The sequence below is a fragment of the Arvicola amphibius genome, chromosome 1, assembly GCF_903992535.2.
Source record: "Arvicola amphibius chromosome 1, mArvAmp1.2, whole genome shotgun sequence".
Classification (NCBI taxonomy): domain Eukaryota; kingdom Metazoa; phylum Chordata; class Mammalia; order Rodentia; family Cricetidae; genus Arvicola; species Arvicola amphibius.
In genome coordinates this window covers 1,739,911-1,764,292 of record NC_052047.1, presented here as the reverse complement: position 1 = coordinate 1,764,292, position 24,382 = coordinate 1,739,911, and the positions used below count along the sequence as shown (strand labels likewise).

The 24,382-nt window shown below is 45.7% G+C and overlaps 1 protein-coding gene across 3 annotated transcripts in view; it reads right to left on the bottom strand.

Moving 5' to 3' along the window:
* Positions 1-5,218: 5,218 nt before the first annotated feature.
* The window catches only part of Tgfbr3 (transforming growth factor beta receptor 3), a 182,110-nt gene continuing 162,946 nt past the window's right edge, over positions 5,219-24,382 (bottom strand). For all 3 annotated transcript variants that reach the window (XM_038329129.1, XM_038329137.1, XM_038329146.1), the window contains 3 exons: positions 23,013-23,066; positions 20,246-20,353; positions 5,219-6,840 (listed from right to left, as the gene is read on the bottom strand). In XM_038329129.1, coding sequence (XP_038185057.1) covers positions 6,722-6,840; positions 20,246-20,353; positions 23,013-23,066 — 281 coding nt within the window. In that variant the 3' untranslated portion in view covers positions 5,219-6,721. The remainder of the gene's footprint in view (positions 6,841-20,245; positions 20,354-23,012; positions 23,067-24,382) is intronic.

The window sequence follows — 24,382 nt, the reverse complement described above, 5'->3', positions numbered from 1 at the left end:
ATTTAAGGGAGGAAGCTCTTGTTCTGACCCATGATTCAGGGAATAGTCTATCATGGCCAGGAAGGCGTGACAACCGAAACGTCTCTGTCCGTGGTGGTGGGGCCCATCACATGGTCACTGCTTGTTATGTTTTCAAGAACCAGGAAGCAAAGATGGGGCCAGGGCCAGCTGTAGCCTAAAAGTCCTGCTCTCAGTGGTCCACTTCTGCTAGTCAGGTCACATCTCAGAAGCTCCACGACTTTCCAGACCAGTGCCATCAGCCAGGGACCACATGTTCAAACACACACACACATGCACACACACACCCGTATGTGTGCGCATGTGTGTGCATGCGTGCGTGTGCATTTTTACAGTCAAACTACCACAGATTCCATAGTACCAGTCAGCATGGGTGTTTGCTCCGCTATACCAGTTCCCAGCAGCTTCTGTATCCTCCAGAAGAGAGGCTGCTCACAGCCCTGTGCTGTTGGATGACACAGATTTACCCCTTTATAAGCCCCTGGCCAGTGTTTATTTTCTCTACCCACAGTGTGAGTCTTGCTGTTTTCCTGCTGTCCCTGGAGACTGCACAGGTAGCAAATGAAAGTTTATGCCTCGCCGGATCACATCTCCCAATCGCATCTCCCGAATAGGAGGCAGGCTGAGCTGTTAGCTTGGTTCTTAGGCTCTGAGTAGAAGTTAGTCGTTAACTGCTTGCATGGCTTATTTATCTGGTTTTGAACACTTGCCTCGACTGTTGCTGTGGATTCTGTTTCCACATTGGACAAAAGGTCTTGCTGCATGCTGTCTACATGATGCTCAAACCCCTGGCAGGTTGATGGCACATTCTAGGAGTGGGTAGGATGTGAGATTGTAAGGATATACCTTGATGTGACTGCAGAAACCTAAAACCATAACTACACAATATCCCTGAGAAACCCTGTTCTTTTCTGCATACTTTCTCAGCAAATCATAAATGGATTAAAATATTAGAGGCAGATGTGGGACTTTACTGTGGGACTATGGATGCCCCTGACTTTTTAATATCATCTGAAGCCAGGTAAATTCCAGGCAGGATGAAGTCACGGTTGTGCGACCCCATAAATGCATTCATCTGGATACATAGGACCACACTTTTGCATGTAGGTCTTCCAAAAAAAAAAAAAATTACATTCAGCACGATTCTAGATCTGTCTGTGTCTCTTTGGTCAGGGCACCTGCAGGCTGACCCTCACACACCAGGACCAAATTTTCCAGGAGCACACACGCCTTCCCAGCCTCGCTTCTGAAGCCAAGGTCGTGGGTGGTGTAGCTTGTGTGTCTGGACATTTGGTCCCCTGCTACTGACACTGTTTGGAAGATGGAACTGCTCCAGAGGAAGTTGGTCACTGGGAGATGGGCCTCGGTTTTTACAGTCCCATCACACTTCCTGTGTGCTCTCTGTTTCCTGCTCTGCCAAGATGTGAGGGGGTGAGGGCCCCACCCTGTGACCCCTCCTGTGCCCACAGGGCTTCCTGCTGCAAGGCCTCCTGCTTCAAGGTAGACTGTGTCCCCTCGGATTTAGTCCAAAGGAGACCCGTAAGTTGCTTCCTTTTGGGTATTTGGACAAAGCAGAAAAAAATAAAATAAAATATTCAGTCCTGGGATTCTACTTTTGAATTTGGTTTTCTTTTTAACGAATTCTCGGAGTTAAGTAGAGAAAAATCATTAAAAATCAATTCAAGCTGTGGCCTTCCGAGGAAAAGGGGTGAGATCATATGACCTTTACTCTAGTATGAAAATCAAATCTCCATGAAGCCCAGTGTGCAGTTCCTCTGGGAAAAAAACGCGAGATGGAAATTTAGAGACAAAGGCAGAGAAATGCCCAGACTCAAACCTCAGACTGTTAATGACATCTGCAAAAACTGATGAAGCAGCTTGCATGCTTTTAAACAAGTTACCTTAGGGAATAGCGATGGAGGGCTTGGCTTGCTGAGAAACAAGAAAAAGATGCCTACATTTTCCTTGAAAATGACCATTGGTAACAGTTCTTCACTGTATAGGATTATAGCATTCAGTGGTGGCCGGAAGAAACAACACATCATAAATAATCTTTGATTTATAAATGACCTCAGGATTGAACCACGACCCTTTGGGTAGATCTGGCATTGGTCTGCTTTCTCTTACTGACCAGACCACCTTTTCTTAACATTTCTGCAAAAACAGGGAGGGAAAAGCCAGATTTGTTTCCAGGAAAAAAATCACACAACCCTTCATGCTTACGTAAGGCTCCGAGTTGCAACATGTTCTTTGGGGTCATGGAATATTTAAGAACAGGACAAAAACTATGGCCCGTTGTGGTACGCTAACATCTTAGCTGGGTCTCTCAGAGCTCAATTGTCTTTCCCGAGGCTAGCGAATCCTATGCGATTCCGGTCTATGATTTCACACGGAATTATCTCTCAGTGCCAGACGACCCACATTTTCCTTCCCTTTTCTTCTTCAGCGTGATTGAACCAGGTCCTCGGGCATGCTGGGCCAGGGTTTGCCACTCAGCTACACCTCCAACCCCTTGCTGTAGGGAATGGTACGTAGCCATCAAGAAACATGAAGTTGCTCTCTGTCAACCTAGGGGGAGGTCCGTGCCGTATGATGTGACCAGTGGAGTCTGTTATTGCGACACTATTTTATGGACAGAAGGGCATCCCTATTTATGAAAACATGAGTTTGAATTAAGGTTGCTGATACTGGTTCTTCCAGGGAAGGGACTGGAAGAACTCGGGGTACCTGTGGGACCATCTTCTACAGTAGCTGTTCACTTCAGCAGCTAAGAAGAAAGTGAGGTGAACAGGGGAAATCACTTAAAAGGCTCAAGCTGGGCAGTAGCACAAAGTGAGGTTTTTAGTTTTGCTCTGTGGTGAAGGAAGACTTTGGAGGAAAGCAAGACAGAGTTGGTTCCCGGTCAGGGGCTGCTGTGGTCGGCTTAGCTGCAGAGAGAATGGCTCCCAGACAGTGGAGAACAGTAGGGGTAGGAATAAGTTCATCATTTAAAAATGATATTCTTGAGGTGAACGATGCCTAGGTTTGCTAAGGTGGGGTGTGGTGTCAGGCTCCAGCTATATCCCAGTTTCTGCCTTGGGTAACCGGAAGACGCTAATGGCAGACAGACAGTGAGTGATGGAAGCAGCTTCGACACTTAGGGGAGATGGGAGGAGTGGAGCCTAAATACACGATGTTTCCCTTGACGGTGAGAGTGCAGAAGGCCGAGGAATGAGCTCTGGGCACAGCCCCTCCACTCCCAGCACCCCCTCACCCCCACTCTCTTGGGCCCGTGTCTTTCACCTCCATTCCCCTCATCTTCCTCATCACATCTGGTGTGGCAGGTGTGGTCAGAGTTGTGTCAGCCCAAGTGGAGATTTAGCAATGACCAAATAAGACACAAGTTAGTAATTGATATATCTTTTTATTATGCACAGATAAAGGAATTAAAACTGTGGTTATCAAAACTATACCTCTAAGCAGGTTCACAAGTCTCTGACTCACGAACAGGAAAGGTTACAGCAGGGGTGTTCCAACTGGCCACAGGGATTTTTCAGGGTACGCTTTGACCCTCACAGACAAAGAACAGTAACAAAGTCAGGCTCATTCAGGAAAAACCAGAATAGAGGAAGGAGTATTGTATTTGGAAACTGATAATAGTCCTTCCTAGAAAAATATCTGTCAGTTTTATGAATGAACCCCCAGATAAAACAAACAGGGTTAAGAAAAAGGTTGCATACACGACTCAGCCAACGACATGTGCTGTTAACACAACCAGCAGTATACGCATCATTCAAACCATGAGGTAGTTACAGTAAAAAAGGAAGGGCGTGCCTGTGCACCCCACACACTCAGGCATGCCTGCCGAGAACACACACAGGAGATGGACTCACGATACATTACCAGACAAGCAAGAGACCATTTTGTATTTAGGAAAAAAAAAAAACTGCTACATGACCAGCTCCGGCAGAAGAAAAAATCTCCAACCTTTGAAAACGCAGTGTTACAGTGGGAGAACACCACAGCACGAAGAGCTGGGCATTGCAGTCACCATGGACTCGGGCAGTCTAGCGTGGCCTCTGACCACGGTGTGGCCCCCCCAAACAACGAGAGACTTTGCAGGTGGAACTGGGTTCAGCCAGTCTTAGGAAACTTGCAGAATATGTTATAAAAGTAAAGCTTATACTTTGTATTGAATCTGTGATTGGCAGGAAGCAGTCAGAAACACTGTAACAAGAGGCTGGGGAGGAGACCCTAGCTTTACACTTCAAAAATACTTAACACATTCATTCTCCAATACGGAATCAGGGTTCTTGAGCTGAGTAATACTTCTGATAATGAGATCCAAGGAAATAAAAGGTGATTTTTTTTCTTTCTCCTTCTAAAAATATTTTTTGTTTGCAATTTATAAATTTGTAAGTTAATTTAAGATTATAAAATCATTGGTAATGTATCTCTCTCAAAAATATACATTTAAATATATTACAAAATTTTTAAACTCCATCCATCTAAGAAATGACTCTTTTAATACCTTCCCATAGCTAATTTTCTTTTTAACAAGACAGTAAAGGTTTTTTTTTAAAGTAACTGATGAGAATTCACAGTAACTGAAATTAAACATTTCATATGGAGTAACTTAAATTTCTCTAAAACATTTAAATATATCTTTATACAGACTTTTTGTAGTAAAATATAGCTATAAGTGATTTAAAGACTCTAGTCTTCTTTGAAGACATCTTTAAACATTTTATACATAGAATATATACTTAACAATTACATTCTGCTGAAGGTTAGGCAAAGCGCATTATTTTTAGACACAGGTAGCATAATCTAGGTCCTCCACGATGACAGCTTCATGTGAAACGATGAACTAGAAGTATTTCCCTGGTCTCACACCATTCGCACTCATAGGTGGAAATCTGAAATACTCTCAATGCATCAGTCTGAAGCTGTCAGCCCAGAAGGAATCTGCTTTGGTTCGAATTATCCCAATTGAATAAGAGCCGTCCATCCACCCATCCACCCATCCACCCATCCATCCACCCATCCACACATCCATCCATCCATCCATCCACACATCCATCCACCCATCCATCCATCCATCCACCCATCCACCCATCCATCCACCCATCCACACATCCATCCACCCATCCACCCATCCACACATCCATCCATCCATCCATCCATCCACCCATCCATCCATCATCCACCCACACATCCACCCGTCCATCCATCCATCCACCCGTCCATCCACCCACCCATCCGTCCACCTACCCATCCATCCATCCAGTCAGACTACGACTCACTGACAAAGAGACTGCCGTCTCATCCATTTGCCCTGTTTCTACCAGCATCACCTCCTACTGAAGTTTGCACTCATGAAGCACAGCCGCCTGACTCTGAAAGGCAGTGGAGTTTGCGCTTGAGAATTTCAGGCTAGAATTGAGCTTGTTCTACTTATGGACTCTTAAGTTGTTTGGAGGAATTCTGGGAAAGCAATCTGATTTCATTTGCGGTGGATCCGCCATGGAGAGTCCCCTCTGGGGCTCAGTTTTAACACAGTGCTACACAGCGCTGTCAGAGCGGCCTCATATTTTTCTGTTGAAGAAGTTCACCTGAAACCCTTTTTTTGTGAGCTACTTTAAAGCTAGTGCCCTTCTCTCTCTGCATTCTGAGGGCAGAACCGGTGACATTGTGAGATGACCTGGGGCCTCCTGGAAGGGTCTGGCTTTGATAAAGGGCTCATCCGAAAGGCGGCTGTGTTGAGTCCACATAGTCTACGGCTTAGAACGTTCTGACTCTGGAAGCATAGAACATTTTTAAAGAGGGTGTGGTCCTATCTCCATTGTGCCCATGCCACACACTTGTGCTTATATGCCCATACACACACACACACACACACACACACACACACACACACACACACACGGCACCTTCACCCCCCTAAAGTTTAAATATGATCAGGACAAAATGTCAGAAACAGGTACAACCTGTTGTTCCATACTTTGGCCATTTTCTGTTTCTGTATGCCTGTAAGAATAAACAAATTTGGCTTTAAGATATGTATGGAGTTGGTGCACGCACGTGTGTGTGCGTGTGCCTGTGTGTGTGTGTGTGTGCATGTGCATGGAGGAACAGATATCAGCATTCATTTTGGCCCAAGGAAGGAATGTTGCCTTTACAAGTGGCAGCGTGTAGCCCGCTCCCCCAGGCTAGCAAGCTAAAAAGGGCACCATGTAGGGTGTGGCAGGTCAGAAGTGGGCACCCAGAGAGAGGTGCGGATTTGATACGGGGGGAACATTTCTTCTATTTTACATCTTGGTGCAGCTAGGAGGGCATATTTGGCCACGTCTCCCTGGCTCTATTCTCCGACTGTCTTCCTTTCTCCTTCCCCCTTACTCTGGGTCAAACTTCTGACCCCAAATGATGGCTGTTTGGACACCTGGACAAAGCAGCATTAAAAAAGAAAACACTAGTGTGTTTCACATTGAAACCCTCATCCTCCGAGGGTCTGGAGAAGGCCACCAGCTTAGCTTTCATGTGTGACAGATGTCCGGGGTGATGGGGAGGGTGGGTGCAACAGGCTGTCGGTACACTGAAATTCACTCTTTCTTTACAGGGAGCCCAGATGGAGCCTTCGGAGTCTGGACACGCAGCGCCGGATTCGGGCCCTGCCCTGGCGGCGGCGGTAGCGGTGGTGGCGGTGGCAGGCATCGGGCTCCGGCTAGGCCATGCTGCTGCTGGAGCAGGGGCTGCTTTGAGTGCTGCCGATGCTGTGGGCCGCGCTGCTGTTCTCCGAGGCCGGTGGTGAGGTGGGGACTTGCTGCCTTCGTGCTGTCTCCCCTGCAGTGAATAAAGACCCGTCACACACACACGCGTTCTGGAAAGGAATGCCCCCCCTTCTTTGATATGTTACCTGGTGTTTTTCTTAACTGTAGGCAGAAGCAGCTTTCTCAGATTGGCGGGAGGGCCTTGCACTATATTTTTTTTTCTGATTTGTTCTTGTTTTTGTTAGGCAGTAAGTGCTTTCTGTATGGCCAGTTGTGGCTGGGCTCTGTGTGGCTGAGGACCAGCACTCTGGATTCTAGGGCCTACGACCCAGGGGTGAGCCTTCCGAATGCCAGGAAACTGCACAGCCATCAAGCACAGGTATCTACAACTATCTAACAAGCTCATGACCAAGAAACACACGAATGAGTTACACAGTTAATCACAAATCAGTATCATAATGGTCTAAGTAAGTTTGAAATTGTGGATTGGTTGACCCCCTTTTTGTGCTAGGGATGGGACCTAGGTCTTTGCACACACTAGGCGAGAGCCAAATACCACTGAGCTATCCCCAACCTCTTTGCTTCAAAGCTTTGTTTAAATCTGGGCTAGTGAAGTTAAGAGTTTGCCCTGCCTGTGGCATAAAAAGCTTTGTGTGCCTAGCATGAAACCTGCCTGAGAAGTAGGAGCCGGGAGGGGGCTGCTATGGGAAATCCCTTTGGGGCAAGGAGTTTAAGCTGGTTGCATGTGGGACTTGCAGTGGCTACCAGCAACAGCCTCCTTGCATGCTGAGGCTCTGTTGTGTTCAATGCATCTATCTCCCAACACACCAGCAAGCAGCCTCCTTGCACGCTGTGGCTTTGTTGAATTCAATGTGTCTATTTCCCAACACAGTGGCAAACAGACTCCTTGCACACTGTAGCTCTGTTGCATTCAATGCGCCTAACTCCCACACATTAAGCAGCCTCCTTGCATGCTGCAGCTCCATTGCATTCAATGCGTCTATCTCCCACACATTAAGCAGCCTCCTTGCATGCTGCAGCTCCATTGCATTCAATGCGCCTATCTCCCACACATTAAGCAGCCTCCTTGCATGCTGCAGCTCCATTGCATTCAATGCGTCTATCTCCCACACATTAAGCAGCCTCCTTGCATGATGCAGCTCCGTTGCATTCATGAGTCTATCTCCCACACATTAAGCAGCCTCCTTGCATGCTGCAGCTCCATTGCATTCAATGTGTCTATCTCCCACACATTAAGCACCCTCCTTGCATGCTGCAGTTCCACTGCATTCAATGCGTCTAACTCCCACACATTAAGCAGCCTCCTTGCACGATGCAGCTCCATTGCATTCAATGCGTCTATCTCCCACACATTAAGCAGCCTCCTTGCACGATGCAGCTCCGTTGTATTCAACGCGTCTAACTCCCACACATTAAGCAGCCCTCTCATCATTACACACTCCACCTCATTACAGCTCAGCCCATGCTTTGTGCCAAGTGCGCAGCACTCTGGGGAGCCAGGAAAGCTCAGGTCACACACGTGGTTTGCATTTGACTGTGAAAGAGGCCCAGCAGTCTAGTCTCTTCAGTAAAACCCACCTCACACCAACTCCTCCCCTGAAGGAAAAAACAAAAAACCAACACAAAACTCTAGGAAGAGGAAATTGATAGGAACTCTCAATGTCTCCAACCCCCACCAATGTGAGAAGCCCCCAGCAGGCAGGCCTGTTTCAGCTCTTCCCTGTCCTGCTGAAACGCACATCTATCAGCCAGAGATAAGCAGCCCTCTCTCCAGCTTCCTAGAAACACCACCCAGCAGCAGCTAGAGCAGACTCTGACCTTCAGCAGGCTCAGGGACTAGAGACCTGTCCAGCCAATGCCTTCCTGGGGCGCCTCAAAAATCTCGGCCAGAAGAGCCATTCTGCAAAATGCACCAACAGCTCATTCCCCGGGCCAGGTTTCAGCTTCCCCTGACATCTGTTTTATGAACCACAGCCCCATGGACTTCTGCATCCACCTCAGAGCACTTGAGGCTATTATATGTGCACTTGGTCCTTGCATTTCCTGTAATTAATTTTCCTCCTGGTACTGGAGGGATGGAGGGAAAGGGTGGATATTCCCAAGGAGCAGGCAGACACTGTTTTAATGCTCTTCTTTCCTGGAGCATTTGGTATCTTCCCCAGCACTGGCCCTTCAAGTGTATGTAATCAGCGGTGGGAAGCTTGCTTTGAGGGTAACAACATTTAGCCAAAAATTTACTTTCTCCCAAATGGCAAATTATTTCTAGAAAACAACCCAATTTTTTTTCTTTCTTTCTCCTCCCCTTCTCTTTCTCCCTTCTGTGTTTTTCTTTTCAGTGCTAGAGTTTGAACCCACAGCCTTGTAAATGATAGGCACATGCTCTACCCAAGCTATAGTCCCATATATTTCCAGCCCTTAACTATTCTTGTGTGTGTACACACACACACATACACACACACACACACATACACACTCATACACACATACATATACACATACACACATTCACACATACATACATACACACTCATACACACATACATACACATACATACACACACATACACACACTCATATACACACATACATACATACACACATACACTCATACATACACACACTCATATACACACATACATACACATACACACACTCATACATACACACATACATACATATACACATATACATATACACACATAATACACAATACACACATATATACATACACATGCACACATGCACACATATACATACATACATACACATACATACATATACACATACACACATACTTAAACACATACACACATACATACACAAACACACACGCATCTTTACAACTCACATGTTGACCCATTCTCAGTTGGATCCTCATGTTACCCATTAGAAGGCTAAGATGGGCACACAAAACCCATTTATTTATTTCTCTTATCTATCTATGTATCTATCTATGTATCTATGTATGTATGTATGTATGTATCTATCTATGTATGTATCTATCTATGTATCTATCTATCTATGTATCTATCTATCTATCTATCTATCTATCTATGTATCTATGTATCTATCTATCTATCTATCTACCTACCTACCTCTCTCTCTCTCTCTCTCTATCTATCTATCTATCTATCTATCTATCTATCTATCTATCTATCTATCTATCTATCATATCCCTTTATCTATCTCTCCAGTGCTGGAGCTGAACCCAAGAAGGCCTTTGAGTTGGCTAAAGCAAGCACTCTATTACTAGGTTAAATCTCTAACCCCTGAACCATACACACACACACACACACACACACACACACACACACACACACAAATCTCCCCATTTAGATCAAGGGCACACTGGTCTAACAGGTCTTGCCATCCGTTTGGGCTCCTCTGGTCTGGTCTGGTGAGCTTGGTCTCTAGTGGCTGAAGCAGGACATCTTTACTCATCTAGGGACTTGTCCTATTTATGTCTCCCAGAACAGGACAAATGTTTGAAAATTCATGTTCAGGAAAATGTCAGCACTATATCCTTCCCAGGAAGTCCAAATATCTGCTTCTTGGTACCTGTTTGTCCAGTGTAATTTGTTGCTGTGATAGTTTATTCTAATCAGTGCCCATTAAAAGATCTTATCAGCACTCAGAAGGCAGAGGCAGGGGGATCTCTGTGAGTTCAAGGTCAGTCTGGCCTATAGAGTAAGTTCCAGGATAGGCTCCAAAAGCTACAGAGAAACTGTCTCAAAAAAAAAAAACCAAAAAACAAGAGAGAGAGAGAGAGAGAGAGAGAGAGAGAGAGAGAGAGAGAGAGAGAGAGAGAGAGAGAGAGAGAGAGAGAAAACAAATTTTGCAACTTCTACTCTTGCCTTGGTAATGTGAAAATGCTTCCCAAAGTAAAACCCCAAAAAATAAAGCCTAAAAGAGCCCTTATTCAAGATCTGCCCTGAGGTGGATGAGCCACACTAACCTGAAACTATGCTAACTTTGGTTCAGTGCACAGTTTGATTAGGGAGAATCTGTCAGCGAACCTGTTAGTAAAGGTTGAAGACCCCTCCCCAGATCCTGAAGCAGGCTGGCTCCCTGGACTAGAGGAATCTGTGAGCCCCAGGTTTGAGTGGGAGACCCTTCTCAATATAGATGGTATAGAGAAACCAAGGAACGTGCAAGGTCAGCCTCTGGCACATGTGAGTGTGTGTGTATACATGTGCACACACACACTCACTTTCACACACTAGCACTAATCTTAAGAAAGGGAAGAGACCCCTTCCACAGACTAGCTCACCTGCCCTGTGGCTATTTTCACATGTAAAACCTAATATTTCTCAGTATAACCAAGTTTTAATTTTTTTCATCCTTTAGCAAATTAGGAAAAGCTTCCCCTGTCCCTTTCTGGTGAGATGGGGAGGCACTGTAAGATTTCATCACGAAGAAGCCTAATGTGCCCACACTTCTGTTCCCACTGCCAGCACTGTGCCCAAGTAGTCCTTTGGCTTCCTGCCCCCCATCACACTATCACAAGTACCAGGTTTCTCTAAAGTGTACCTTGGTGACAGGTACAACCGGGCACCTTGTGAAGGAGGTAGGCTGGGAGGACCCTGCAGCTAAGTAGCCTAGGCTCAGTGAGAGGTAAGATGTTCTAGGAGAGGCTTGTTCCTCACAGCGCAAATTTAGCCACCAGAGCCTAGATGTTCAGCCTTTGTGCTTCTGAAATCTCAAGCACACAGGGATGGGAAGAGAGAGCCAGGGAGGAGGAAGAGTGAGTAGGGAAAGGGGCATTTAGAGCCCGGAGCACTCTGGACCAGGGGTGGGGCAGGGTGGAGAGACACAAGATAAGAAAGGCAAGGATTGATCCGAGGCATCTCCTGGGCTGGGCTGGGCCTAGATGAAGCCAGTGATCTAAAGAGGAGGAAGGTATATTTGCTAAAGGACAACGGCTTTTATTTCTGTACCTCAGCATGGTGCTGGCCAGATCTTCACAACTGGATTTTTTAAAGCACATGTATATGTGTATCTGCATAAGCGTGTATGCATATCCATGTGTGTTCAGGTGTGCAGAGGCCAGAAGATGAGGCTGGCTACCCTGAAGCTGGAGTTACAGGCAGTAGTGAGCAGCCTGTCAATGTGGGTGCTGGGAGCCACACCAGAGTCTCCTTCAAGACTGAGCCTCTCTCCAGGACAGAGTGGAGTCCTCTGTTGGTTTCCAGGAAGACACAGGGAGACAGGTGACTAACAAGGAAAGAAAGGTAGCAGGAATCTAGGTTATGGAGCCTAAAGAAGACCATGCAGATGTCCTGGAGAGCACCGTGGGAGCAGGACCAGCTGTCCTCTATCCCCCTGCAGGTGAGGAAGTGAGGAAATGAAGTGTCGGGGTGGGGACTCATGAGACACAGAAAGAAGCTGCAGGTTATGGCCATTGGCTTGGCAGGGAGGGAAGTTATAGGACCTTGTTCTTGGGAGGTAGTTAAGCAGGGAGGGGGGAGGTTTTCCTTCAGGCCCATGTGTGGGGTGCAGTTTTCCACCAATTGGTATTGCTCCTTTGTTCTGTTTTGTTATTTTCATACACTAGCTGCAACCAGTCGTGGGCCTCCAAGGAAGGCGAACCTGGCCACCTTCAGTTTAGAGAGTGGCCAGTCACTTCTCATCTTTCCTGGAACCCGTTCCTTCCCACTGCAGAGGTGGGAGGTGGGGGTGGAAGTGTGGGGTGTGGAAGGGGGAGTAGGGAGCGGGGGTGTTAGCTGTTGCCATGAGTTCTGATGAAAACTCATCAGAACTCTACCGCGGGGGAGGAGGAGGGGAGGAGATGGAAATGTTTAATAAAAGAAAAAAAAAAAAAAGAAAAGAAAAGAAATACTACCGCAAGGCGGCAATTAAAGTCTTTCCAAATTCTCTGCCGGTGATCTCCTGTCTGTCTTTATTCCTAGCTGTGGCCAACCTGCTACCAACTGCATTTTGGTTTCCCACATCTTACGCTAACGTGACTTTGTGATGAACAGAATGTGATCCAGGTCTGGCTATAAGGCTAAGAGAAGAGGGAAGGGGTGGGAGAAGACAGGGGAGGCTAGCGGAGGGAGAGAGACGCCTTTCTGGATCTTCCTGCCTCCTCCCGAGTGTGGCTGCTATTGCCCAGTTTACGCCATGCTGGGGATCAGACGCCAGGCTTCCTTCACAGTAGGTCAGCTCTCTCCCAACTGAGCTACGTCCCCAGACCGCACCCCTATGTACTTTTATAAGGCCTAGTTCATTGTTAAAAAATTAGGCTTAAAGCTCTCTAGTTAATTTCACTGCCAGGCTTGTCATTTGAGCCAGGTATATTACTACTGTTTCCCCGGTAGATGCAGGATAGACGGCTACTTCAGGACGTTCCTAGAGGTGAGATGCTCAAACAAGAAACATCCATGAAAAGCCTTTCAAATACCAAAGCCCCATAAAAATGTCAGCTATTGCAGGCCGCTCCAAGGTGTAAGCAGAAAACAGTGTACAGGCAGAAGGAGCAGAGTGTTTCACAGAGCAAAATAAAACGCAGAGGCTTTGGCCCAGGACTGCCTGCTCCCATCCCTCAGGCCTACTCGGCCGTCCGCCACTGAACACACCATGCGTTCTAAGGAGCAGAAGCCAAGCACACACCTAAAAGCCCACTGAGTCGGGAAGGAGCTTCAGTGAGGAGATTCTCTGCAGATGTCTGTGTTTCTAGAGGTCTGGAGTTTTAGCAAAGTCCTCCCTCCCCACTACCACAGAAAGGAGGTCACCAAGCTAGAGAAAGGCTTGAGCAGGGTTGGGGGCAAGAGAGCCCCAGAAAGGTGGAGCTGGGTAGAGGCAAGCCTGCTGGGGCTGTGAAGATGGCAGGACCCCCTCTCGTCACAGAAAAGCCCCTCCCGTTCTTTTCAAAATAGCCAAAGAACAGAGGTTAAGACAACCACCTGGCACTTTCCTGTCTGTCCCTGTGTATCTCCCACCGATGATCCCCATCCCTGCTCTTCCTCCCCTGCTCCTGAAGCCACTCTTCTTCCTGCTGGGGAGACTTGCCTTTCTGAAAAACTCACTAAGCCTTGCTGTCCTGAGGCTTGACCTCTCTCTGTTGGGATCTGGGCTTCCACCGGAACCACTGGTCATGGCCCGTTTGCTCTCTGTATGTATGTAAGTTCCACAAGGGAGCTACGGCTCTGTTGGTCACCAGCATTACACCAGGGCCCAGGCCAACACTTGGCATTGACCAATAGCTAAGAGTTTCACTGCGTGAGTGACAGGATGAGCAGACTTGTAAATAAGCCAAGCAGAGATTTGCACCATTAATCAGAGTATTAGAATATATTAAACACACAGTAATAAGCTTATTCACCAATTAGCAACACAAAGATGAAAGTGTTGGAGCCATATGTTCTCAGAGCTTATACTACAGAACAGGAAGAAGTAAGTAGACTAAAAATGTAGAGAACCACCAGTTGTCACATCAGTACTCTGGCCCATATGTGTGTGTGTGTGTGTGTGTATGCATGTGTGTGTGTATGTGTGCATGCATGTGCATGTGTGTGCATGTGTGCGTGCGTGTGCATGTGTGTGCGCGTGTGTGTGTATATGTGTGTGCATGTGTGTGTATACGTGTGCATGTGTGTGCGTATGTGTGCATGTGTGTGTGTGCATGCACACATATACATATACATCTCAACTGAGGGCAAGACTTAGCAAAGAGGCAGATAAAGACAGTGCTTTGTAGGCACACGTAGACTTGTACCCCTCCTTAAATCTCACCAGGATGACAGGAAGAAAGAGAGGGGGCTCTTAAAAAGCAGAATCCCAGAAACCAAGAAGACAGCAATAAAACACTGGGAGATGCTGAGGAGCTGGGGGACTCGGAGCTGATCACAGAGCCCAAACCTAGGCCATTAGTGGCGAAGACTGAGAAACAGTTCATTCATACCACAGAGGCTTCAAAAGTCAGACAATGGAGACATACAGTGCCCAGCCTCCCCAACCTCACGGCTACTACAGCAGAGTGGCCTTGGCCCCCTAGCCACAGCTCACACGTTTATTTCCTCCAGAACACGGGACGTATTTGATTATCCACATTCAGGGAAAGTGTCAGCACCGTGCCCTGCCCAGGAAGTTTGAGTGCTTCTTTTCCCATGTTGCTGTGTCAGCACTTCTTATTATTAACACCCATTTAGGTTTCAAAACCGCGAGACCTATACCCTGAGGTGGGAAACAGGAAGGCCTGCTTCATGGAAAACCTGATGAGTTCAGAGGAAAGATGCAGGGAGGTGACACTGGGGCTCGTCCATAAAACAGCCCTCCCAACACGCTCGAAGGAAGTGCCCTTGGCAGAACCTCATTCTTCACGACTCCTGGGTGACTGTCAGATAGATATGCAGGCACGAGGTAAGGACAGAACTTTAAAAAAACAAAACAAAGGAAATTCAAAGTTCTTGGAATTTAAAAATTTCCAGACAGTATCATAGGTTAACTGAAAGATGAGGAAGGGTAGGGGACTATCGAGGTTCATCTCTCAAATAAAATGTAGTAATATGTAATGTAATGTAGTAATATGTAATGTAATGTAGTAATATGTAATGTAATGTAATATGTAATGTAATGTAATGTAGTAATATGTAATGTGATGTAGTAATATGTAATGTGATGTAGTAATATGTAATGTGATGTAGTAATGTGTAATGTGATGTAGTAATGTGTAATGTGATGTAGTAATGTGTAATGTGATGCAGTAATGTGTAATGTGATGTAGTAATGTGTAATGTGATGTAGTAATGTGTAATGTGATGTAGTAATATGTAATGTGATGTAGTAATGTGTAATGTGATGTAGTAATATGTAATGTGATGTAGTAATATGTAATGTGATGTAGTAATATGTAATGAAAGAAGATGAAAACTAGGGGCGAGGAAAGGAAGAGCAAACAATGAGCGGTGAGCCAGGTAGGGGACACATGCCTGTCACTGTAGTGCTTAGGAGTCTGAGGCAGGAGGACAGCAAGTTTGAGGCCAGTTTGGACCACACAGTGAGTTCAAGGCCAACCTATTGTGCACTGATATTTCCTATATCAATGTTCCCTCCCTCCCTCCCTCAAAAAAAAAAAAAACCAAGAAAGAAGAAAGGAAGGGATGGAAGGAAGACTGGAATGAAGGGCAGGCATTCCCAGGCTGAAAGCCCAATTAATTCCCAGCTCAAACTGTGGAAACACATCTAAATCAGGACAGTGTTATAAAGATGGTTCCAGAAAGGCAAGACAGATCACACGGAGAATAAGAAATCCAAAGCTCAATGGCCTCAAACCCCTCAGCAGCAATCTTTATAGAGCTAGAAGAAAATGAGGAGCACTTTCAACATTCCAAAGGGGTTGTTTATAATCTGATAATCTCTGCCATGTTCATCTATCAGAGGTTTCTATAAAATGAAGATATTCCAGACTCACGGCATAAAGGAAACATGCATTTCCCATGTCCTCTATAGGCCAAGAAGAAGGAAGGCTTAGGATATATGGCATAAGACATTAGCTAGGCCCAAATGACTTAAAAATTGTTTTATTTTTAAGAGGGGTGGGGAGAGTGAGCACATGTGCATGTAAATAGTTGTGGGACACAGGTGCTGGGCACCAAAACCAGGTTCCCTGAAGGAACGACCAGCACACCTGAGTGCTGAGCAGTCTCCAGCTATTTTCCCATGGATGTGTTAGGAGGTCATAACAGCTGGGAGTCAGTAGAAGAATGGGTGATAAATGTCTAGAAAACTAAACTAATGGGGGATGGGATAGATGTAGGCAGGGGAATGCTACTGATCCCTAGGAAAACTAAAACACAGGCGGAAGAACAGAACTGTCACTAAATGGCTAAATCGCGGTTGGCAGGTGGGTGGTCATAACGACACAGTGAATATGGATCTAACCAGACTTCAGTATAAATCTACCACAGGGTGAAAAGGGAAAGGGGGATAATTGGGACAGCCGGGGAAAGTGGAAATAAACCCTCACTTTCTGAGTAGGATGTTGACAGGGAAGATCCCAAACCAAAAGGGGCAGTCAAATAACATGGTCTACTTGCTATTTAGAGATATCAGTTAGTATCCCAAAGAATCAGACAAGAACGAAAATAAATGTTACTCCAGAGGATGAGACAAATGGTGAGTGAGGGTCTGGCCTTGTAGCAAGTTTTGAGAACTTGTTCAACAGTAAGTTACTTTAAACTTACTGTTTAAACTACACGTACTATCTCGATGAGGCTAACACGGTTTTCTAAAGAGCAAAGGTAAGCGTTGTTGTCCCCTAAAAAACAACAGATGTAAACACACCTCTGACTTTGGGACCCGTGGCACCAGAGGTGAGAAATCTTGGAGCAGAGCTACGCCTATCTCCAGCCATGTTCTCCTCTCGTCCTTCATGTCTAAACATGAGATGGCTTTAAGACAGAACTGAGGGAGCCCGAAAGAGCTCTCTCGCAGTCCTTGGAGTTGCTATGTGACAGTGGGAACCCTGCCTTTCTTTTTTAGACCAAAACGATTTCAGGAACATAAGGAGTCACAGTTCAAATCTGTGACCTGGTTTGTGCTGTGGAAAACAGAAGCAGAGGGGAGTCGTCCAAATCAAGCGTTGTTCTGGACACAGAGGTAGACGCAGCCCGAGCCCCCACATAGACCATATAAGGTCTGAGTTCCACAGTGGAGCTTCTTGTGGAAACTGAACAGGACTGAGTCAGTGTTTGGATTTGCCCATCTTTGCTTGCTCGCCACGCCATCCTGACCATCCCTGTTTGTCTAAACTCGCTGCTGGCTGACCCACGTCAGAAATTTACTGGGTTCTGAACTGAGCCCTCTTTGTGTTTGAGTAACACTAAGATTAATTACGAACTGTGCAGAAAATGCACTTGGGGCCACAACTTTGACTTAAAAGTACTTTCGGAGTGGAATCATAAGCAGTATCAGCGGAGTTTTAAGTCCCAAGGACAGTGTCTATAGGCCTTTTAGTTTCTGGGCTGGCATAAACAGAAGTAAAAAACTGTTTGTTGGAAGGGCTTTTGTTTGCCTTAAATCTATGTGCAAACTTTATTTTGTATTAACAATACTTGAAGCTCCCATCCGAGGCTTTTGTTCCGATGGGAGGGGGTGAGGAACAGCCACCTCCAAGTTCAATGAGGGGAAGCAGGACACAATACAATCAAGCTCTGCTCTCTGTTTATTGGCTTAAGGCTTGGCTGTGGACACATCTGGAATTGCTAGAGGGGTACCAGGGGGGTATTCTTCCATAGCGAGTACCATTTGCTAGCCCTGTGCTATGCCTGGGCCTGGCTTCCTAGCCCGAGATGGACCGTGTGGGTTTCAGGATCAGCTCTGAGACCGAAGTCAGCCAGTGGCTGAGCAGACACACAGAAAACATCTGTGTGTGACCAGCCCCACATAAAATCCTCAGGACTACAGCCTTCTTGAAGTATGTCCAAGTTCATTCCCAGTAGACAAACACAGGGTGCCAAGTGCCCCAGAACCTCCCCTGTGCAGGAGGTTGGAAAAAGTTGCGAAGAACTATTAGCTTGAGATCTAAACATGTCAGTACTGCTGTGATAACAGCATCAGCTCCAACATTCGACTCTGCTAAAAGCTGTCTCTTCAGGGTTTTGTTTTTTTTTCCTCTCTTTCTGAACTTTTACATGGAGGAGAAGTCTTCAAATGATTCAGAGGCATTTATGTAATGCTCGGAACCATCCCACTTAGGGCTTCATTTTCCCTGACATGAAGCACACTGCACTGTAAGGTTGCTGGCTGGGAACAACAATTTTTGAGGACTCAATGCTCAGTTATTAAACACTAAGCTTCTGTCACTAGCTGGCTTTGGAGTTAGCCTGGCCAGGCACCAAGGGCTTGCTTCCCTGTGTGCCATAACCTAAAACACCTTCGTCCAGGGCTATGGCATTTGAAGTGAAATTGCTGATAGAAAGAGTCAGAAATTTTAACAAAAGAGCTCTGCCATATATTTTTCTCAACAGTTTTAGACTTTGTCTAGCAATTAACAGAAAACACAGGGCTGAGGAGAGAGTGCGGGGGATCAGCACCTGCTGCCCACGTATGGGGGCTGGCATTTGGGACCCCCAGAACTCATGTGAAACCCAGGTCAGGTTGGTGGCTAATTGTAATCTTAGCACTTGGGAAGCAAAGACAGGATCAGTGGGGCAAGGTGGTTAGCTAGACCAGCAATGTTGGCACCTCTGAATTCAATGAAGGACCATGCCTCAATATATAAAGTTGAGTGATGGGGAACCACCCAAAGTCAACTCTGGGCCTCCACGCATGTGTGCATGCACACACACTCACACCCATGAGGACATTCATACACACATGCACAGACATGAAGAAAATTGAAAGGTATAGTGACACCTGAGGCTCCCTCCAGTCGTTCCCTTCCCTTCCGATAGTCTTTCTTCTGGTGAAGCTAGCTGAATGACTCCAGCTGAGGAAAAGTCTACAGGAGTCAGTGGGTCCATTTGCCTCAGAACCACCAATCTAGTTAGTTTACCCAGGGTCACAGTCAAACTCCAAATCCCCAAACAAACATGACTTTAAAACGTCTCCACATAGAAAGCTATCAAAGAGCACTAGAGGAAGTAGAGGATCAGTCTCCTTCCCCACTGAGCAAGTGAATCCCTGCCAGGCCTGTGTTCGGTGTTGGCTTCTGAACAGGTTCAACCTTGGAGCTGGCTGGAGGGAACATCGAAATCGGGAGGTGGGGATGGGAGGGCACAGCTTTAAAATTTGCGTCTCACTTTTCAGGCTTTTTATAAATAATAAAAGTATATTTTGAAATCCTAACTTTGTAAACATAGGAGAAACTTGTTTATCAAAGATGTCATGAGTTAGAGGCCAGGGGACCATGGTTTAGGGTCACTGACAGGGACGCTGGTGGGCATTGTTCAGTGCCCTGGCATCTGTGGTAATAAGTGACTGGCTTCTCTCGTCGCATCCTGGGTATCTCTCAGATGATTCCAATATTTTTTCTTTGTAGGGATGTTTTCTAATTAGTCCAATATAAGCTTTCTTTAAGTCCTATGACAACACTGCTTTATTAGAAGCTGAATATCACCAACACTGTAACTGTGACTAACATAGGATAAACTGTAGCTGTAACTAACAGGATAAACTGTAACTAACACAGGATAAACTGTAACTGTAACCAACATAGGATAAACTGTAACTCAACTAACATAGGATAAACTGTAATTGTAACTAACACAGGATAAACTGTAACTAACATAGGATAAACTGTAACTAACACAGGAAAACCATTCTTTTTCTAAGCATCACTTGGGACAAGTTATATTTTACATGACCTAACTTATACCAAATACATAAATATAAGAATCGTGAAGGTAAATGTTCTTTCTTTTGCTTACTATTTTATCCATTCATAAAATTGTGCATGTCTGTTATGTGGCAGGTGCCCAGATACGAGCCAGCTGAGAGAAAGCAGTCACACTCACCTGTGTGGGAATAGATGTACCACAAGGCCCCCGTCAGGAGTGCTCCAATAACAAAGGCAGCAAACGCAATGCCCATTACGGTTAGTGTGTCCAGACCATGGAAAATCTCTAGAAGGAGAACACCAGAAACACACACTCTGCATAAGTCAGTCTTACACACTTCCATTTCATTCTCAATACAAGCACAGCCATAAGCCTGGGTGCTGATAGAAATTCAGACACTGTGGTAAGGGTTCCACTGAACTCTATAGTTTGTTACTTGCAAATCTGCTGACAAAGGAAAAGATGGATCACTTGGGTTGTTAAATATTTGGTTAGCAATTTATTCTGTGTAAAGACTTTTTAAAATAAAACATTTAGGTTTCTCTTACTTTATTTGTATGATCTTTTGCTTGGATGCAGGTATGTGTACCACGCAGGTGCCTGTTGGATCTCCTACCCTAGATTGGGGGTTACAGATGGCTATGAGACATCTTGTCGGTGCTGGGAATTGAACCTGGGTCCTCTGCAAGGGTGACAAGTGCTCTCAATCTCTGAGAAATCTCTTCAGCTCCCCAAAAAGTCATTTTTAAAAATGAGACATAAATTTTGTGATACTTTTTATCTGTGGTCTCATTGTCTTGGTCTGAGAAGGTAACTTGAAAATTCACAAGTTAAAATTCTTAAGTAGGTCAAGTAACAGATGTGGTGGGGTATGCCCTTAATCCCAGTACTGGGAGGCATGGGTAGGTAGATGAATATGAGTTCAAGGCCAGCCTAGTCTGTATAGTGAGTTCCTGGCCAACTAAGGCTACATAGTGAGATCCTGTCTGGGGGTGGTGGTGGTGGGGGAGGCGTCAACTTCATCTTCAAAACCAGGCTCACTGTTTCTTAATTCACCAAGCACTTGCTAGCAATCATGACCCACACACTACACAGACATCATAGCCTTAGCATCCTCTGCAGTACTTCTGTGAACACTTATAGAGTATGAAAGATGGAAGGGAGTGAGAAAAAAGGAAGAGAACAGAATACATTACTCTTGAGCATCAGAACACTGCCCTGGATCACAGTAAGCCCCCTCTTAACCCTGAAGAACTGCCTCATTTTAAACAACCTGCTTTTGCCGCCTCTCCAACCCCCATCTTTCCATGAAGAGAATTACTTCTCAGTGGGGTTGCCATGTCAGTTTTACGGTCAGCAAAATATATAAAAGAACTTATTGTCCCTCTACTTGGCGGAGATTTTTTTACATTTGCAACTGATTTCAGTTCACAGAAATCCGAGATTTCCTCCCACTGAGGAAGAACTGCCTTTGAGTTAGGACTAGCTTGTAAGGAAGTGTTTGGTAAAATAAAAATCTGTTTATCTATGCATAAATTGAAGGTATGATCTCTCTCCATGACCTAAACACAGCTTCTTCTCTCTACCCCATTCAGAAGCAACACTAGCTGGTCATTCTAGTAGTGAAATCCCTTTGTTTTCCAACTCACATGACACAAAAGATTCGATTATATGCCAATGTGAGCCTAAGTGAGCCAGGCACTCCAGAGGTCTCTCCGTTAGGTAACTCCCTATGCGAGGAGTCAAGAAGGACCTCGCTCCTCCAGTTATATCTGCTGGTGTGTTCATTACGTTCTGAGAAACTGAGGGTGGCTCCACCCACCACAGGTAGGAGTAACACAGAGCTATTACAACAGATGAGCAGTCCTGGGCAGCAGCTGGGAACCTGGGAGAGCCTGGTGGAAGTCAGCATGACAGACCAGCCATCAGTCTCTGAGCATAAACTAGTCCATGGGACAGATGCAAAAAGGCAATGAGCCTTCTTATGCCTATGGATGAAAGGATAGATTGATGATAACTTTCTTTTTAGTAAAAACATCCTGAAATTCCGAAGGCAGAGATGTCGTTTACAAAAATCGACCCAATGATTATGAAAGAATGGTGTCTACACCATGTCTGTTACCCAGTTTGTGGTACTCCTGTTTCATAGTCTCCTGGAAATAAGTCACTTAGGACATTCATGGGGCTTTGTATAAAAGCGTTAAAAATGACTTATATCCAGCACTGGGGAAGTAGAGGCAGGTGGATCTCTGAGTTTGAGGCCAGGCTGGTCTACAGAGTGAGTTCCAGGACAGCCAGGTCAATACAGAGAAACCCTGTCTCAAAAAACAAAACAGAACAAAAAAAGAAAAAAGAAAGAAAGAAGAATGTTGTGTACATCTTGGGATCAGCACTGGAAATCAGCCCCGGGAGTCAACACAAATTCTCCTCACAGGGCCACAAGAACAAAAAGAACTCTGGGTGGGCGGCTAGAATCCGGGGTGGGGGGGGAGGGAGCCTGGCTTCAGTGCCAACGATAACTCATTCAGATATATACAAAATGATAGTGACCTACATGATGCCCAACATTCTGTACCAATGATACTGAATCTCATTCTCTTCCTTGCCCTCTCCGGCTCTTCCCACTTTAAATGCATGGTGCTATTTCCTTAGCAAACACTCTTCCAGCACAAGAGGAAAAAGCATGAAAATAATTAACTTGATAGTGTGAAGTTGTAGCCTTCACACTCAGACTGCCCATGCTAGTGTGTCAACAAGTCAGGATTTTAACATGGCAAAGGCAAAGGCCACAGGACAAGGACAGAGAGGGTAAAGGACAGAGGGAAGGGGAAGAGGGAAGGAGGCAGAGCTGCCTTATCAGTTCAGCTTGGCGAGGTTTCCACGACCAACACATTCTTAGAAAAGCCCAGAGGCATTGTTTGGAAATAGTTGCATAAAGACTTACGTGGAGGGGGAGGAACTGGATTGGACTCCTTAGTTTTAGTGTCTGGAACATTTTCTGAAACAAAAGCATAAGTCACAATGCATTCCATTTACGCAATAGATCATCAGACTCTCAGCAGAAGGGCATTTTTCTAAGTGTTAATAAATGTGTATGTGTGTGTGTGTGCGCGTGTGCGTGTGCGTGTGTGAGCATGTGTGTACGTGTACTACTAGAGGCCAGAAGAGAGTGTTGGATCCCTAGAGCTGGAGTGGTTGTGAGCCACCTGACTTGGGTGCTGGGAACTGAACTCTGGACCTCTGGAAGAACAGGCACCACTCTTACCTGCTGAGCCTTCTCTCTAGCCCAAGCTAATACTTTGTGAAACCACTGCTAAAGTTCCTCTTAACGTATCAAAGGCACGTCTCAGAAATTCCAGGCATTGTATTCTGCTAGGGACTAATTACAGAGGCTCTCTATTTGAAGTTGAAGGCAAGCAGTTCAATTTAAAGACTTCAGATCTGACAGAGTGTGCATGTATTCATTCATCTTTCTAGTTATTGTTCAATACCTCCTAACACCAGGCTTCTCCAATACATTCACAAAACTGTTCACCCCTTCAAATATTCTTTTAGGAATTTACAGCTTTTCGCCGGGCATAGTAGCACAAGTCTAAATCCTAGCACTTGGGAGGCAGAGGCAGAGGCAGAGGCAGATGAATCTCTGTGGGTTCGAGGCTGAGTCTGGTCTACATAGTGACCAGGGTCTCAGAACAGCCAGAGCTACACAGTGAGACCCTGTCTTGGGGAAAATCTATGGCTTATTCATTTCTTACCTCATTAACCACAGGGTTTAGTTCTGTTCTGGCATTACCAGACCCTCCCTCCTCCCATCAAACTCCAAATGTTCTCTCCTGCACAACTCCCCCAAAGGGAATTCTCCAGAGTCCCCCTAGTGACTAACTACCCTTTGTGTACAGAGAAAAACAAAACCGGTCAGTTTAGCATGAAACATAGCTTCTCCTCTCCCTCCCCCTTCCCAGATCCTTCACTCACGGATGCTGGTGTCTCCTCCCTATTTAATGTTCCCACTGGCCCCTTTCTGTCCCCGGTTTCGTCACACTTTCTTAGCCAATTTCTGTTTCGCTGGCCCTGGTTCTATCCTTCAGGGCTGACCCCTCCCATGATTGCTCACTCCACCCCTTTTCAGCTACACAGGTCACACTCTGACATTCTGGCATGGCAAGGCCTGTAGAGGGTCCCAACATTTTCCCTGCCCTGTCTTTAGTGGCAGCCTCAGAGCGGCAGAGAATCAGACTTCCAGGAGAGCTTGGTGAAGGTGATTAAAATGCTGACTCCCTTTTGGAGAGTGGAGGAAACAAGAAACAAGACAAC